The following is a 19545-nucleotide window of genomic DNA, read 5'->3' as shown; positions in this document are numbered from 1 at the left end:
AAGTATGCATAGGATTGCAACTTCAATTAATATAAAGAGAGATTATGGATGTCTATATAATTTTGTACCCTGAAATGATGCTTTAAAACAAACATTTGGGATTCTTTATTATGATTTTTGAAGATCCATTGAAGTACTGACTCAATGAGCTTGTTTTCCTGACCCTTTTTATGAATAATATAAGGTCAGTTTTATGAAAGGGTCTAAGTACATTTTGAAATTGATTGTGTCTTCATATAGGTATTTATGTTGGATGAAAGTGAGGCAGCTAATTCATAAAGGGATGTATTTGTGCATTCTTTATTGATCATTCCTAATGGATGGGAGATTTTTTAAACTGAAGCATCAGACTGGTTGCAGGCTTGTTGAAGTAATAAAGATTTTATATTTAGTTATTTTAAAATAATAGTCAAACTATCTGCAGAGTCCTGTATCTGTATGCTGCTGGAAGTACATTTTTAAAATTAATCTATATTACTGATTAGTACATCTGTTTAGGAAATCAGATTTTTATTTTCCAAATATTTTTGAGAATTTTCTAGAATTTTTTCCTATTTTTTTCCTAGAATTTTCACTGGTATTATACAAGAGATTGAAATTGGATTTTTATTTTTCAAGTATTTTTGAGAATTTTCTAGAAATATTCTAGTATTTTATAGAACGTTTTCTAGAATTTTCACTGGTATTATATAGGAGAAGTGAAATAATCTAATTCTTGTTTACTTTATTACAGAGCATGAACCCATTGATGTTCTGAATATTTTTCAGTAGGCAGAAACTCTGACATTCATAGGCTTTTTGGCAAATGTCATGAATTGCACACTGATAAGATTTACTGAAGTGTTAGACCATTTCATACAACTAGTTATCCATTAAGGTACTCATAGGCACAAGGACCTGGGGTTCGGCTGTACATCCTTTGAGTGACGTAGTTGGAGCCTTCCTCCAAAGAGGGCAGGGCCATGTGAAAAAGCTGGGACCAGTTTGAAACATCTTATTCACACCACTGTTCCTAACATTATGCTTTCAGCATGCTAAATAGCGTTACAGTATTAACCCTTAGTGAAATGAGCTTGCTACCAGATTTTGGCAATAAGCCATGTCACAATTTCCATGGCAGTTGCAACGTGAGTTGTAGATTGAGGAGGAGGCCAGGTACAGACTAAGGGTTGCCTATCTATGTCTTAGCTGGTCTGAACTTTAGATGTGCAGTTTTATTATCTATATCAACAGAGGGTGGGGGAATGATTAACTAGCAAAAAAACATATTTACTTGATTCATGCAAAGCTCAGCCTATGTGTTGATTTGCTTTTAAAATCAGAGAGCATTTTTTAAATTGAGAAAATTATAGAGATAAAAAGAGGGCGGGCTCTTGAATTGTTGTATGAGGTATTTATCATCCTTAATAATGACACTGAAAGTGATTAGTTGTGGGAATTGATAGAAGTGTTTTGGTTGCTCTTGCAATAGCATTATCCTTTTTAAAGCAATCTCTTTTAAAACATTATAACAGAGTTGGAACAAATATAATTGACCAGATTATAGGGTAACCAGATTATAGGGTAACTAAAGACAGTTTATATAGCCTCGTGTGGCACAGAGTGGTAGGCAGCAGTATTGCATCTGAAACTCTGCCTATGATCCAAGTTTGATCCCAGGGGAAGCTGGATTCTTGGGTAGCCAGCTCAGGTCGACTCAGCTTTCCATCCTTCCGAGGTCGGTAAAATGAGTACCCAGCTTGCTGGGGAAGGTGACAACTGGGGAAGGCAATGGCAAACCACCCCGCTATAGTCTGCCAAGAGAACATCGTGAAAGCAGTGTCCCCCCAAAGGGTCAGACATGACTCGGTGCTTGCACAGGGGACCTTTCACACAAAGACATTTTAGTATAGGTTCATATAATTCCTATCTTTCATCACATCAAGTTGCATATTTTTTTAACAATTCAAGTTGGCACTATTTATTATGCAGCCTGAGGGCTGTATTCCTATCTGTTTGTTGTGGGATTTTGGTGTAAGAAATTTCATTGGGTTAGAATGACAAGCTAATGTTCCTTAATGGGCACTGGCCAAGTGAGCCAACCACATATTTTTATTAGGTTAGCTATAGGTAAATGATCTGGACTGCGAAGAAATACTAGGAAGCTTCTCTTAATGTTTTGAGAAGATGACTAATATTTGTCTCTCACCATTCTTCAGCTGAAGGAAAGAGAAAATATTTTTGCAGGGAAAGAAGAGATGGAGAAGTGAGCTAAATGGAAATCATATTAAGATACTTTGATATAATCTGGAGAATGCAAATACTGGGATGGGGCACTTCTATTTGTTAAATAAGACTAGAACTAAAAAATAGTGTGATTCTTTCCAGTGATTTCTCCTGCAGGATTCAGACCCAAGGCAGATTTTGTTTTAACTCATGAGCTATATACTTGATTTTATCTCCACCCTGTTTTAGTGTGGCTTAAGTATTATGGACAAACATCATTTATAGATCAAAAGCATCTAGCCACCAAAGAATAAATTTGGCTTGAACAAATGATATGTTTGTTGTGTGATCTTATCTGGGCTTGGAAGCTAAGCAGGATTGGGTTTGATAAATACCTGTGTGGGAAACCACCAGAAAATTCCAGGGCTATACATTAGGTTGGAAAGTCAACAAAAACATTCTGGAAGAATATAAGAAAACTGCATGGATGTGTCCATGAAGTCACCAGGAGTCGAGCTTGACTTGAAGGAGACTTATAGCATTAATCAACTTGATGGATTGGAAATATAACAGAGCTAAAGCAGCGTGTAATATTAGTGCCTATTATTCTACAAATTATGCCTTCACCTATTGTTCTCAAGGCAAGAGTCATGCTGTACATTAAAAATGTTGTGTGCTTATTTTTCTGCTCTCTTGTTGAGAAACCTTATCCTTCATAGTTCCCTCACTCTCTTGATTTTACTAATTTGGAGTTATTGCATTTAGATCAGAAATATATGAATAATACTTTTTCTGTTCTGGTGAACTTTGTGTGTGTATGATTTGTTTACATTTATAGCAACACCATCCCCAAAACTCAGGAAGAACGAAGTAATCTTTCTGGCTAGAACAATACAAAAATTAATGCAATTCATTGATATTTATCTTGCTGACTCTTGATTTTCAGATATCTAAAACTGTCCATAAAAAACTTCTAAAATCATAACTTTCATCTTAGGAATATAGGAAAATGCCTTATATTGCCACAGATTACTGGCCCACTTAGTGCTGTATTGTCTCTACCAATCTTTCCCAACCTAGTCTTCCTACAGAAGCATGGACCAAGATCCTGAATTCATGCAGGTCCATAGGGACTAACAATGACATTTCAGGTTTCTCAATTTATGTGGATATGTTGAGGTTTCAGTACTCCTTAACATTAGCTCACTTTATATTAAACAGTATAGAAATATGTGTTACGTTTGCTTTGATTTTTTTGTATATTGTTTTATTGATCACCTTGTATATCATTTGGTGGAAAGGTCTAGGCTGCACTAATGCATTGATGTTAAAATAATGTTATAATGACAAAAAGTATTCCATTATGACACTTGGGTATAGTTAGCTTCTCAGTGTATTTTATATTAAAGGCAGCAGTCTTTTTATATATATAGTTTTTCTAGACAAAATGTTAAAGTGCAAACAGATCATGAATACAACAGAAATACGTTTTGAAGGCCACGGTTTTTCAGTTATATGGATGTGAAAGCTGGACCAGCAGAATTTAATTGTGGTGCTGGAGAAGATTCTTGAGAATTCTTTGGATTGCAAGAAAAATAAGTAATTCAATACTATGTGAAGTAAATTCCAGTCTGTTCACTGGAAGTACCAATAATAAAGCTGAAGCTTAAATATTTGGGACAAACAATGCAAAGGCAAGAGTCATTGGAGAAGACTGTGATGCTTGAAAGGATCAAAGGCAGTCGACAAGTGGACAGATGGTTAGGTATTACCACTGATAACCCAAGTTTGAGCTTATGAGAACTCAAAGCATTAACAGACATTTATTAAACAAATTTATATGACTGCCCATCTTAATTAAATAACTCTGGCCGTTGAACAAGCATAAAAACAGAAACATACATAAAAATAGTAGAAATAATAAAAGATGCCAAGTAAAAAAAAATTAAAAATAAAGTCCATAGTCACCACAGGGCAAAAATACAAACTGGGCTCTGATAATATCCTGATCCTAAAGCCTGACATCCTTGTGACACGATACTGAACAGGTCACAAAGAATTGGAAGCGACTGAATGACAGCAACATACCATTTTGTGTGTCTTACAGTTCCATCCAGCCCCTGTGCAAAAATAATTTTAGTACACTGCAAAAAGTGTCATATAATTACAAAACTGTCAAGCACATTTGTTACTATGGTTCCAAGGTCATACATAGAATCAGCATTATAAATTTTTGCTGTTGGAATTGTAGTAAAAAGCACTAGCTGTGGGAAGTAGGTTTAGCAAATCATTAACATTTGATTAAGTACAATAGTTTTGTATCCTTCCTTTCTGTAACTAATGTATATTGAACAGTATTTTGATTTCTCTTTATGCACAGGTTCATTTGTGGGCCAGTCAGACACTCATGCCAAACTGCAAGAACCCCAAGGCTGGCAGAATATTGGTATTACTGATACCTTGTTCAACCCTGTATATTCATACTGTAAATAATAAATCAGATAGAGACAAATTCTCATCAGGAGAATCCTGGTTCCCTTGTTTCCTCTTTAAACTGGCATATAGCAGCATTCTCCCTCTTGATATTGTCCAGATGTTTGGGATTGGACTGTTGGAGATGATGGGAACTGTCGAAGTTCCACAAATCTGGAAAGACCCAGTGTGAGAAGGCTGGTAGATAGCAAAAACAATGTTGTTTGCAGTTGTTTATAAAGAGGACTGTTTTTTCATCAAAAGTATCTTCATCATTCTGCCCTCCCCAGCAACTTTTAAATCTTTATTTCATTATAGACCAGCATAAGCCTAACACCTTTCTCTTGAGGTGGAATATAAGTTGATAAATGAACAAACAAACAAAGCCTTTGCTACCTATTTGCTTACATAGGCATCCTTGCTTTGTGAAGTTCTCCATGTCTGTATAAATTGCAGAACAGTTCCTACAAAAACTCTTCCATTTCACCTCCAGTTTTCTTTAGATATTCTTAAAGTATTACTTCTCCACCCTTCCTTTTTCTTTCTCACACCATAGACCATTTGCAGAGAGGCAAATTACACATTACAGATGTCACAAGTGTGCAGCATAGAAAAGCTTTATCATGGTAAAATGCTCCTTACAGTTAGGGAAATTTTAGAGTAGGAGTGTGGCAGTTGAGATACATGGCAGTTTCTGGGATTTTTAACGAGAGTTTGTAGACTGGTTCTCCATTGCTATATTAGATCTTTCCATCCATCTCCTAAGTGGAGCTTTTTTGGCAAAGAAAAATATCTCTACAGATCAGAGTTTAATGATTGGGCATATTTTTGAAAAGGGATACTTTTTTGCTGTCAGGTACATTCTCTTTCAGTATTTTCTTAGGTCCTTTTGTTACTTGAACATTTGTGTGAATTTGTTACCCTTAGTGTAGGTATTAAGAATTGGAATGTGATCCTTCACACTTTTTCATTGTTTATTTCTGAGTCACTCTTTCAAAACAATATTCACATTAATGTACACATTATAGTTTTTATTTACTAAAAATATGCAATAGCTTGTGTGTTTTTTTTTAAATTAAACTTGGTTGTGCCAGTGCTTGTTTCAGTGACTCTCCAGATGTATTTAACTACAACCCCATCATCCTTAGCTTATAATGGTGAGAATTGTAATTTAACATTGGGGGCATCTGGTTGGATTGGGGAAAGATTATGCAATCTAAAAACGCTAATACATGTATTATTTATTCCTGCAGTTTCTAACATTCTTGTCTCCACATAGAGTAACAGTCTCTCTTTCTCTTCCCTTTTTTTTCTTTTCCCCATTTTTCACTATCTTCCTTTTCTGTATTTTATTAATTTAAAAAGTTTATTTCTTCTAAATATTTATGCTTTATTGCCCCTGATTTAACTTCCTTCTTTAATGTATCTTTATGCTCATTCTATTATAGTAAATTTTATTAGATTTCAAGAGAAGAATAAAAACTACAAAAACTACAAAGAAAGGAAAAAAAAACTAAAAACGTATGGAGACACAAGAGAAAATTTGTTCAAATTTACAAAAAGATGCTGCTTCTTACTTTTAACAGCAAGGATATACAAAAATTTCCATAATCTCTTACTCTATATTAAACCAAAACACCACATTATTTCTGTAAGTCATTCTACTTTAACACATAATAAAAATCACTAAGTACAATTACTCCTCCCATTTATATTAAAGAAAAAAAGTTCATATAAACCTCCTAAACATCTCTCCTCCAAAAGATAAAACATATTTAATGATTCCCTTCCTACCACTATTCTATACATTTCTGTCTACTATAAGAAATTAAAAAGCACGCAAGTTGTCTGCTATTATACTTAATAGTACAATTTTAATAATCCCAATCTTAATAAACCCAGAAACAAAGACAATTCAAAACAGTAATTCCATATCTTTAAAAGGGAATAACATCAATCAAATCCTTAAACCAGATAAACAGTTTTAATCAAATCCTTAAAGCAAACCAGATGAACATTCTTTAACCCTTATCCCACTTCAAAATAAACCAGAGGAGTTACAAATCCCCACAACGTGCACAGAGCTTTCCTCTTGCAAGAATCAAGCAGCCCAACTGCCCCCCTCAAAGATTCCAGGTTCTTTTCATGGCATTCTACTGGGAGATCGATTTTGCTTATGGCTTGCAGATCACTCTCTCCCTTAGATTTCTCCAACTCCACTATCCAATCTTCATCCAGCATCTCGATAAAAATCCCAATCTCAGTCTTTAAAAAACCCATCTATCGCTCTTAAATTCCTCAAGTTTCATCCACCACATCCCCAACCGGATGGCACATTTTAGATCTCATATTTTCCACAATGTCCTGGATATCTTGCATAAAAGTTTGCTAGAAGAAATCTGTTTAAAATTCTGGTGAAAGTCAGAAAGAATCTGTTTGAAATCCTCCACGTCTCACGCAGTAGATTGTGGCGCCCCCTAGAAGCTTAACCGCCTTCTAGGGGGCGCCACAATCAAGCGCAAAACTGGCAAGCCTCAAGGCTTTCTGCAACCTGTGGCAACCCCTGCCTACCCATGGCAGGACATATCCATGGATTTTATTGTCGACCTCCCACCCAGTCAATGAAAAACAGTCATTTGGGTAGTAAAGGACTTTTTCTCCAAACAAGCGCATTTTATCCCAGAGATGTTTAGGAGGTTTATATGAACTTTTTTTCTTTAATATAAATGGGAGGTGTCATGTTCACCATTTCAATGTCTTGTTAACATCGTAACAGAAACAGAGAGGTGGTGGCATGTGTGGGAAAAAGAGGCGTTTGCTGTCAAAACAGCCTTGGAAACCTGGCATCACTTATTGGAAGGGGCTTCCCACCCTTTCGAAGTGTGGACTGATCATAAGAACCTAGAAGCGTTAAGCACCAACGGATGAGATACTGCAAAGTGGAGCGCTGGCGGCGTGAGTCAAGGATTTCCTTGACTTCAAAGTGTTGTTGGTTATCGATCATAATGGGAGGTGGCGGGGTCGGTTGGGGATGCCAGCGGTCCGACGGCAGGTACGGCTTGAGTAAGCTGCAATGAAAAACAGGATGCAAACGTTTAAGATTGTGGGGCAGATCAAGTTTGAAAGTTACAGGGTTAATTTGTGCAATAATAGGGAAAGGACCAACAAATTTAGGACCAAGTTTTTTCAAGGGTTGTGATGATTTGATGAATTTTGTGGATAGGTAGACCTTATCCCCCACAGTAAACGCAGGTTGGGGGGAACGTTTAGCATCTGCATGCTTCTTGTAGGTGGTTTGGGCATGGGAAAGGGCTCGTTGAATGTTGTGCCATGAGTCTTGTAGGGTTTCAGCCCAGTCAGTGAGAGAGGCTGGCAGTGATTGTGGGTGCGGGAGTTCGGGTATCAGAACGAACTCCCGGCCAAAGACAGTTTTAAAAGGAACTTGTCCAGTGCTTTGATGTACAGTGTTGTTGTAGGCAACTTCAGCAAAAGGAAGCAGGTCCACCCAGTTGTCTTGTTGATAATTGACAAATGCTCGTAAATATTGTTCCAGTGTTGAATTAACAGCTTCAGTAGATCCATCCGTCTCTGGATGCCATGCAGTGGAGAGGGCTTGTTTGGTGCCAATCAGTTTTAAAAATGCCCGCCAAAACTGTGACGTAAATTGTGAGCCCCTGTCACTCACCAAACGGGCGGGGATTCCGTGGAGACGGTACACGTGTACGAGGAAGAGGCGTGCCAGCTGTTGTGCGGTGGGGATGGAAGCGCATGGGATAAAATGCGCTTGTTTGGAGAAAAAGTCCTTTACTACCCAAATGACTGTTTTTCGTTGACTGGGTGGGAGGTCGACAATAAAATCCATGGATATGTCCTGCCATGGGTAGGCAGGGGTTGCCACAGGTTGCAGAAAGCCTTGAGGCTTGCCAGTTTTGCGCTTGGTTGTTGCGCACACAGGGCAAGCGGCCACATAAGTTTTAAGGTCCCTTAGAAGAGTTGGCCACCAGAATTGACGTTTGCTGATGGGTTTTATAAAGCACCAGAAAAGGACTTGTTGGAGGACATTGAGGGTGGACGGGTGGCTACCACTACTGTACAGACACTTCAACCCCTAGAAGACTGCCTAAGCAATACCAAGACCTGGCAGATGTGTTTGGAGAGAAGGAAGCAGATCGCTTACCACCGCACCGAAAGACAGACTGTGCCATTGAATTTCTGCCCAATGTGAAATTACCTCACCCAAAAATCTATCCCATGTCTCCTAAAGAGCTGGCCACGCTGAGGGAATTCATTGATAAAAATCTAGCTAGGGGTTTCATTGAGCCGGCAAATTCCCCGGTGGGGGCACCTGTCCTCTTTAGACCAAAAAAGGATGGTTCTTTGAGGCTATGTACCGATTTCCGCGGGCTCAATGCAGTATCCATATTAAATAAATATCCTTTGCCCCTCATCAAAGACATGTTATCACATCTGGCCAGAGGCAAAATCTTCTCAAAGTTAGATTTAAGGGAAGCCTATTTTCGCATTCGCATAAGGGAGGGGGATGAGTGGAAAACCGCGTTTAACTGTCCTCTTGGGGCTTTCCAATACAAAGTGTTGCCTTTTGGTCTGTCTGGGGCACCTGGGGTTTTTATGCAACTCATCAATGAGGTCTTGCATGACCACCTATTTAAAGGGGTATTAGTGTATTTGGATGATGTATTGATTTATACTGAAACCATGGCAGAACATATTCACTTGGTGCGTCAAGTGCTTGCTAAACTGAGAAAAGCAGAGTTGTATGCGAAACTGTCCAAGTGTGCCTTCCATCAATCACAAATTGATTACCTGGGATATAGAATTTCAGCAAAGGGCATTGAGATGGACCCTGCCAAGGTTGAAGCCATTTTGGCATGGGAACCTCCCCGTACCAGGCAGCAATTACAAAGTTTCCTTGAATTCGCCAATTTCTATAGGGCATTTGCCTAAAATTTTGCTGAAACTGCCCTTCCCCTTACTGAACTACTAAAAACTAAAGCTCAGGGGGATACGCGGCGCTCGAAGAACCCAGGCGCGCTCCTTAAATCCTTGACTCACGCCGCCAGCGCTCCACTTTGCAGTATCTCATCCGTTGGAAACATTTCCCTCATCCTGAGTGGGTTTCTGCTCACGATGTTCGCTCACCCGACCTGGTTGCTCGTTTCCACTCTGCTTATCCGGACAAGCCGGCTCCTTAGCAATTTTTTAGGGGGGCGATATGTCATGTTCACCATTTCAATGTCTTATTAACATTGTAATGTTTCACATGTCAAACCGTTCTTCCATGTCTTACATGCTTGAACGTTTGCTGGTATTTTCCATTATTGCTGTGCTCCTTATTTTGCTACTTTGGAATGCATGTTTGGGTTTGCAACTCTGCTCAAGGTTACTTTCCCAGGCAGATGTAACGGTTGCTAGCACCTGGGAGGGGGTGGTTGCTAACGAGCGCTCGGGGCGGGACTGGGTTGGAAGCAAAGCTTTTAAGTTTGTATTTGGCGCGCTTTTGCTCATTCTCAGCTTTCTCTGTATTTGCATACTATTCCTTTAATAAATCAGTTATCTTTAAGCCCGGGCTTGTGAGACTGAGTATTTGGGATTAGGCAACCATTACATAAAGCTGAGAATCATTTTTAGTCTTAGTGTCCCTTTAAGGCTGCAGCGTGGCTTGGAAAGTGATGAAGTCCCCGCCTCCCAGCTGGTGCTTACCAGTTGAAAGTGAAACACTGTGATCTTCTGGCTGCAAACAGCTGTCTGGAGGACAGATAGGATGATTCCAGCTATTCTCCTTGATCCAGAGAACCTTGATCCGGAGAAACCTGCCTGAGCCAGAAAAAAATTACGGCGTTGTCAGCTCCGCCTGCTGAACCAGCAGGCACAGCCGTTCAGCCCGCCATTCCCTTTGGAAGCCTTTATGCTCATTCTAGAGCTCTGCATTTTTTTATTCCAATCTCTTGGTTAGGGTAAAGATTGCATCTATTGTCTCATACCCTCATCCATTTTCTTTGGCAGTACCTTATCTTTGAAGCTCTTTGCCTCCAGTTATTTGTATAATTCAGTCCCTCCTATCCTAAGAAGCATCACAACATCTTTATTTACCAATTCAGATTTAACCTTAGAGCCAAACTTTGCATTTAAGCTGTTGTTTTATCAAAAACAAATTGCATGTGCCAGTGATAATTATAAGCATTGCAGCTGGTTGGAGAGAAATTTAACCCTTCCCTTTGTGTTATGTCCTGAGGAAAGTCTCTCTTCTGAAGCTGACATGTACTGTGGGGAGGGAATCATCCATTGGCACCAACTTCAAGTTTATGAAGGATTGCAGTCTAAATCTGTATTTGGAGAAGGCAGAAAACAGCTGAACCTGATGCAGACTTTTTTTGATGGACAATTTAGACTAGGAAGGGAATTTCTGAAGGCAAACATTTTGAAGACTGGAATATGTATTGGTTCATGATATTTTCTCCCTTAACCTAAGATATATATTTTAGCCATTTCAGGACATGAATACATATTTTTACTGTGTTTTTTTTAAAATTTTATTTCTTAAAGTCGCTTTCCACTGATTGTTCCTTGCCATCCAGCTGATCACATCCTTTTTGTAACATCCAATATAGGGCCTTCAAGTTATGTGGTTCTGTATGAGGGGACAGAATAGTAGTGTTGCATGAGTACAGATGAGAAATCTACTGTAATGGTTTGATGGATGTAAACTTTGACATGTGCTTATTTAATAGGCATGTGTTATAAAACATTGAATTGTACCTTGTATCCTCATCTAGTTAGTTTCTTGTGGCACAATTTGTGAGGTAGTTGATAAAGTTGTAAGTAGAGGAAGCTACCTTATCAATCTAAATTGAGAGAAAATCTGGCCTAAAAGCAATAACAAATGCTTGCCTTATAAAACTCTGTAATTGTCTTTTTTCACCCTTCCTATAGCTGCCGAACCTTGGCCTCAGAATGCTGTGTTGTATCAACCATTGAAAGGTGTGTATTTTATCTTCGGCAATTAGCTGAGCTTTCTTCATTAAATATGCATCCCCATAATCAACTGAGCCCTGGTGGGGGGTGAAGGGCAGAGAAGGCCTTGTTAAAAAGAGAATCCTTTGTCAAAGGATTGTGCTAAACTTGTATTTGCCAATATAAATCTGCTATTCATGGCCTATAAGGTGCTTGGTTTATTATTGACTCATTATATTGGCTGCTGTAGGCAGTGTAAAATGATGTGGTTTGCAGGCCCAGTTGGCAGATTTACTGCACCAATAGCTGAGGCAGCAGATTTTTGAAGTCTTGTGGTAAAGTGGGCTCTTGGTAAAAAGGAACTGTTAAAATGTATAGGCTAGGATGGTTCAGGCTCCCTTTAGCAGCTCTTCATATATCATCAGATCACATTATGGCCCCCATTTGGGGCTCAGCAGCCTGCTACAGTTGTCAGAAGACTGCAAAGTAATGAAGACTAATAGGTAGCAGCCCTAGTCTTCTAAGCATGGAATTTTTATTGCTGTGTACTTGTCATCTTTCTTTTGTGTGACAGACCTAGACACAGTCTGCAATATTAACTGCAAGCTGGGTTTTTTTATAGGTTTATGAATGCTTTTACTTTTTAGCAAGAAGAATTATGAAGTTGTTGGTTTTATTTCTATTAGGAAATGAGTGATTATTATTATTATTATTTTGCCTATAACAAAGAAAATAAAAACCTTAAGACACATCTTTTGTTAGGATTCTTTAACTATTGGGGCAATAGGACAAATTGTAGGACATAATAGGAAAAATCTTTATGGGATTTCTGGCCTCAGGTTTTGTAAAGTGGCATTAATGTAATGGGGCATGTGATTTGTGTTAAAATAGTTTGTCTCTCAGTGTTTCTATACCATTTATTTTTGCACTCCTAATGATGTGCAATTATCAGTAGAGGAAAGAACCATTATTTTAAATAATTATCCTGCATTTTATTTTACAGAGGATCAGATTTTACTTTCTGATAATGCTGCCTGTCTTGCTGTTCAGGTAACTATAATTATTTTCTTACTTTGTGGTTGCTAATGCTTCCTGGAAGAACTGGGCCCCCATCCTCCAACAGCTACAGTATGGCCATGATCTTGGGCTTGCTTTCATTCCCCCGCTCCCAAAATTAGGTACAGCTGGGTTTCATGATAGTTTCACAGGAGACTTAGGCATGTGAGGACAGCCAGATCTTGAGAGTTCATCAAGACATATTCAGCCTCCAATCCACAAAATAAAATATTTAGACAGATGAAAGAGGTTGACCATACAGGGAACCCCCCCCCCCCACTAAGGTTACTAGCCTATTCACAGAGGATTTACTCACATGCCTTGTTGATGTGAATTAGAGTTTTGTACTTTCTTGTTGTTCTGAGCTCTAGTCATTCCTGTTTGGTAGACATCAGTAGTGTTTTGTTCCAAATCGGCTGTGGTATCTTATGCTCTAGTAGGGTAATAGAAATATAAAACATTTTTTTTCAAGATCTTTTCTACCTCCTAGTCTTGTCAAATTCTTTCAAATTTTAATAATGCACAATAATATATATTGGTTTTAGAGTAGACGTGAGATGCAAGAAGGTCCAGTGGTGGTATTATGCCTGATGCAGTGCAGGTTTGTTTGTTTGTTTGTTTTCTATACCGCCTTTATTATTTCTATAAATAACTCAAGGTGGCGAACATACCTAATGCTCTTTCCTCCTCCTCTTTTCCCCACAACAGCAACCCTCTGAGGTGAGTTGGGCTGAGAGAGAGTGACTGGCCCAAGGTTGCCCAGTCGGCTTTCATGCCTCAGGCAGGACTAGTGTATCTTCCATCCATTAGAATGTGAGAAGAGTAGGCTTTTGCACACTTTGAAAATGATTCAGAAGTTCTTTGGACTTCATGTAAGGGTAGCTCCTCTTTCCTGTTCATTAAAGCATGAACATCTTTCTGCCTAAGCCTGAGAAAGGATGTTGCTGCTTTAAAAGTTGTATTAAAAGATGTGTTGCTTTAATTATTTGATTCATTGATTTATCAAAGCTGTGGTATCCTTCTTTAGACTCATACTGTACCCTGAAAAAAATCATGCAGACTTCATAAATATGCTCATGCAAGGTATGAGGCACTTCTTCTGAATAATTGTCTGAGTGATTTCAGTTCTAAAGAAGAGTCCTGTGGAATTAGATTCTGACCCAAATTTGCTTCCATAATTGCCCATGTCAAATGCAATCAGATGCCGAACCAGAAGCCTATCTACTGGCTTTGTTAATGTTTTAGAAGATCTGTCTGTCTATCTTGACACTGATATATAGCCATCAAGTCTAGTAGCTGTTGTTAGCTTTATTCTTTACGGATTTTAAAGCCATTGGAGTTAGTGGCCATCACTATATCTTTTTGTAACAAATTCTGTAGAATTTCTTACATGCTATATGTAGAAGTGCTTCCTTTTAACTTCCTGCGTCTTTCACAATTCTGCTTTATTGGATGATCTTAGCGTAACAGAGAAAGGTTTCCTCTTTCATTTCCTAACCCTTCTTTTGAGGTAAATTCTGATCATAGTATTCAAACAGCTAGTTAGGCTGCCATAATTTATTTTAAAACTGATTTTAGCATGGGGATTTTTCAAATAAAACCAGGAGACTTGAATGGCTACAGTATGGCCATGATCTTGGGCTTGCTTTCATCCCCCCCCCATCCCCAAAATTAGGTACAGCTTGGTTTCATGATAGTTTCACAGGAAACTTAGGCATGTGAGGACAGCCAGATCTTTAGAGTTCATCAAGACACATTCAGCCTCCAATCCACAAAATATTTAGACAGATGAAAGAGGTTGGTCATACAGGAGAAAAAAAGCCCACTGAGGTTCCTAGCCTATTGTACCATAGAGGATTTACTCACATGTAATGGATCACCGAAGAGATAAATTAATGGGTAGTCAAGCCATGGGTATATGCTAAGGAATATGCCTGATGACTTAGAGCATGAAAATGGCAAAAAAGTAAGCATTCCTTGTATGGTTAAAGGGAGGGGAAATCTGCCTTGGCTCTTCAACTCTCCTGTCAAACATTGGACCATGTCTGGAGGAATGGTCCATTTCCCATCTGGGGCAAGTTAGAAACCAATCATCAACTTTTAGACTACAAGATGGAAACTAAGAAAATATACCAGAGAAAATTTTGGTCCTCTCCTTACAAACTGTCTTTATCAAAAGATGCCTTGTCTGGCCGTTTGGGAATGATATGTTCTAATTAGCATGAGATACAGCTGGCCTTGTGTTTGTCGAAGAAGCCGATAGTTTTAAAAGAATATTGGAGAGGTACCCTGTGGTTTAGTATTTTGAGAAGAAAGAACTTCCAGTAAATTTTGTACACACTATGCATAATTTTATAAATTTCTATCATGTTTTTCTTTCCCTATTTACATTTCTTTAAAAAACCCTAAAAGCTACAAATAGACTGTAACTCTTCTATACAGAATAGTGTATCTCTTTAATCATTTTTGTTGCTCTTTCTCTACCTTTTTCTATATCCTATTTGTGATGTTGTGACCAAAATTGTACACAGTATGTTATATATGAATATAACATAGTTTTGCACAAGAGCATTTTGGCAGTTCAGTTTTCTGTTCCTTTCCTTTTTTTTTAAACAGTAATTTTATACAAGTATAAACAAGTATAACCAATTTTAGTAACTTATTACCTTCTCTTAAAATACAACAAATGATCCCTTCTTCCCATATCCCATTTCTTATCTATAAACAAATCCTTAAAGCCTTGTCATTCAGTCCTGATCAGCAAAAGTCCATTAAGGGTTACCAGAGATAACAACATATCTATTACCTTGATTAAATAAACCAACTTTATATTCCTTCTTTTTACTTTTAACCACCTTGATCTTTAGTCCCTTCAAATAATGTCCTAGAACCTGATTTCATTTTTTTTTGTCCCTTCTCACACAATTCTTCAAAGCTTTAACAAGTCTCTTTTGTAAATCCAATATAGGAAAACTATCCAGGTTACTCTCTTGGTTTGTTATTTGTATATCCTTTTTAATTATTAAGACATCAGCCAGTTTCTTATGTATATCCAGTATAGCATCCTTTTGCATATCATTCTTGTAGCCTGTCATTTTTAAATCCACTTTCAACTCAGTCTCAGTCTTGTCAGGTAAAACTTGTTCTCCTTTCATAACATCTTTGAAACGCAATCAGATTATCTATAGAGGTAGACACTCTTAAAAATAACTTCTGGGTCCATTGGTCAAAAATATCCTTTAATATGTCCAGTGTTAAAAACATTTGCTTCATTCTGTATTAATAAGTCAAATCTAAGTCTTTTCCTTTAATTGTAATCTTTAGTTCCTTCTGGTTCCCTCTAGTGTCCAACCTTCAATGTCTCAACCTATCATTTGTTTTTTTAAAGAGAATTCAAAACAAAAGCATTTTCCCATGGGAAGGATTCTTTATAATTAATTCCATAATCTTAAATCCATCTGCATCCTTTGTCCGTTTGTAACTTTCCAAAATCAAAGTTCTAATCAACCTTTTGCTGTTTATTCCAAAATATATTTTTTAAGTCTTTAAACTTGTATTTAAAACTTCTTTAACTAAGGATTGAAGGAAACTCACCCGGTGTTTTCAGGCTTATTGATCCAAAGGTTCCTAATAGCTGAAAAGCAGTTAATAAGCAATTTCTGAAAGTGATTAGTAAAGGAAGTATGCGAACCCAGTGTCCTTTTGAAAGTGCTGACTATGGTTGGAGCTAAAAGATGGGTATTCCTTCATCTCCCAGAGCTCTAAAGCCACCAGAGACTGCTGTCTTGCAGTTTCCTCGCGAGGAGCAACTGCCTGGAGCACTTGTGGGCGATCTCAAATCCTCTCCTTGTCCAGAGAGGAATTATGAAGAGCCAGTCTACTCTCTGGCTCTTCATTCCACTGTAGTCGTTGGCTCCACTTTTAGCAGAACCATCTTCAGTTCGCCATTCCTTCCTTGGACGTCTGTTCTTCTCAGTTTTCTATTCCTTTCCTAAACATCCTTATCATGGTGTTTGTCTTTTTTGTAGTACCTGCACTCTGAGTAGGTGCTTTACCACTCCAACATCTATTTTCTGGTCAGTCTGAATATATGGGAGGCTGGGATTTTTCTTCTCAGTGTCCAACACTTTGCATTTAGGTAATGTGCATTACATTAATTAAGAAGTTCAAAATCATACTAATTAAAATAAATAGTCTGCTTGAGAGATTACTAAAATTCCATACTTTTACCTTGTAATGGATACCAATAATTATGTCCATGACAATTTCATTTGTTTTATTATTTACAAGAATATGTGAAGTCATGCATCAAAAGCAAAGTGCCTGTTCTGAGGACTATGGAATAAAAAATGGTGGATGTTGTTTACTTGTGTCAGTTTCAACTTATTTCACAGCAAATTGGGCTGCTCTGGGAAAAAGTGGAGGGGTACCAATGTCTTTGGCCCCACCTGTATGTCTCTAGGCATCCTGCTGATGTTAGGTAGAAATTTTTTTGGTTTATATTTTTCAGTGAGTTCCCCAGGGTTGTGCAAGTGCAATCCAGATAGAAATAATTTAATATATTAAAGATCTTTATACTCCACAATAATTTATATAGAAGGCTAGCAGTTTCTGGGGCTTTGTTTACAACAGCCAAATGCTCACTTAGTTCATTAGCACATTATTTGAATGAGGAACTAGCCTGCTTCTTGGGTATTTGAGTCTACAGACTTAGATGTTGTAACTGTGCTTCGTGATATAAAGTTTGTTGGTGATGTTTTAGAAGTTTCATGTACACAATACATTTGGAATATATTGTACAGTCCATAATTTCCTATCTTAATTGATCAACTGAAGTTTGATTGCTTGGAGTATGCATTCACTTATCTTGATAAAGTTTCTGGATGTATAACTAATACTTTTTTCTTGCTATGAAAACAATCTTGTGGTTGTTTTTGTGTACTTTTTAGTTTACAGGTGCACTTGGCCTTTTGAATGGCATTCTAGGAGCCATAGCTTAGTGAGTAGGAACAAAAATTAAACTTTTGTTCCATTTTATATCCATATAATTATGATTAGACTAGTTAATACAATTATTCTCCAGTTGTGTATCTAATAATTTCCTCTTTTGTCATCTTAAAAATTACAATTGAGTTAGGAATTTTTTGAAGTTTGGGGTGACTGCTTCAGAGACTTTCAGGGTTGAATATGGCCCTGAATATGGCCTCAGGTGATCCCCCTAGTAAAGGATTGTCTCAGTTCAGTGTAGCTAATAATATAACATGGGTCTTTTTACAAGGCTACATCCTTCAGACACTGCTAACATCCTGAAGATATGGAATATAATCATCAATACAATGTATGCTTCCGTGCTCATGCTTTCTAAAAAATGGCAGTGCTGTATAGGCAGAAAAAAATCATACTTGGGAGCAGAGCATGAGAAATAGCTGAAGAGGATCAGTATGTGAGAGGGAGCAGCTGTGCAGATGCAGCTGTTCCTCCATTCTACCCCCATCCAGAAGTTCCAGAAATTGAAGAACTGTTTTTTCTTTTTTTAAGATTTCAGGGGTTGAGAATAGGTATTAGAATATCATGAACACACTTTTTCAGAGAATGGAGTTACAAAAGAAAATTCTGAAAAGTACTGTGAAGTATGTTTTGTCAGTATGCAGAACAAACAGTGTTGAGATTTAGAGAAGAGAATGTTGGAACAAATTGAAGGAAAAATGAAGGTAAAACATTATCAGTGTTTGAGAGGTGATAACGTGTTAGAAGTAAACTGTTTTGCAAAAGAATGAGACAAATGGCTTAAGCAAAACTAAGGGGAAGAAAAGATAAAAAAGGAGAAGGAGGATTAAGAAAATAATGGCGAAAGCAGATAACAAGTTAATCTGTGAATATTTTAAATTTAAATATAAAAAACATTGTTAAACACAATATTGCTTATGTATAGAATAATCAAGATGAGAAAAAGTGTAATTTTCTTAAATATTTGAGAAATTTTTCTGTTTTTCCCCTATGGAATCATTCTCCTCCCAAGATAATGTTCATAGAAAGACAAGTAGGTCAGACTTAATGGGGCCATACCAACTCACTGTGACCTGACTAGAAATTTGGGGAATGGTAGCTTTTAAAAAAAACACCTCATCCTCCCATTTTTCCCTGTTTCCTATCATGGAGGTTGGTGTGAATAAATGAATTATCCTTGCTTGAAGTACAGGTAGTCCTCACCGACCACATTTGGGGCTGGCAACTCCATCCCTAAGTGGCGCAGTTGAAATTGAAAAATCATGTGACTCTGCCTGACTCACGATGTGAGTTTGTCAGTTCTGGCTGCAGTCGTTAAGCAAATCATTGTGGGTTGTTAAGCACGATGTCACATAAGCATGACTTGCAACTTCCTGCCAGCTTCCCCATTGACTTTGCTTGACTAGCGCTATCATAACTTTGAGTGGTTGCTAAATGAATGGTTGGTAAGTGCAGACTACCTGTATAGCAGTTAGGGCTGTTATAGGGAGGTCATATTTAGGAAAAATGGAGAATTAGAATCCCGTCGATCCTGAATCCCGTAGATTGTTGGCCACCTCTGAGACTTCAACAACCTTGTTTAAGGGCTGCTGAAATAAACTACCTGTACATTAGTTAAGGTGACAGAACTTTCTGTTGCTGGTACAAGAAGCAAAGATATGAACAGTATCCTCTAAGATGCCATCAGTGAGAGTTTAGGATTGTTTTTGAATAATCTTTAGCACATAATATATCTTTTCCTATTTAGTAAGAACAGAAGATATTATAGGATTAAGTCATACTGTAAAATAATATGCAAAAGTATCTTTCACATACAGAGGTAACAGAAGCAAC

General features: G+C 37.7%; 1 protein-coding gene across 2 annotated transcripts in view; it reads left to right on the top strand.

The window, feature by feature from the left end:
- Positions 1-19545, top strand: part of MTX2 (metaxin 2) — a 62852-nt gene that overhangs the window by 11555 nt on the left and 31752 nt on the right. For both annotated transcript variants that reach the window (XM_063318140.1, XM_063318139.1), the window contains exons 2-3: positions 11629-11676; positions 12653-12699. In XM_063318140.1, the coding sequence (XP_063174210.1) occupies positions 11629-11676; positions 12653-12699 (95 nt within the window). The remainder of the gene's footprint in view (positions 1-11628; positions 11677-12652; positions 12700-19545) is intronic.

Source organism: Candoia aspera, chromosome 1, assembly GCF_035149785.1.
Source record: "Candoia aspera isolate rCanAsp1 chromosome 1, rCanAsp1.hap2, whole genome shotgun sequence".
In the NCBI taxonomy this organism is placed as follows: domain Eukaryota; kingdom Metazoa; phylum Chordata; class Lepidosauria; order Squamata; family Boidae; genus Candoia; species Candoia aspera.
The sequence above is the reverse complement of the archived record's forward strand: the minus strand, read 5'-3'. Positions and strand labels throughout refer to the sequence as shown.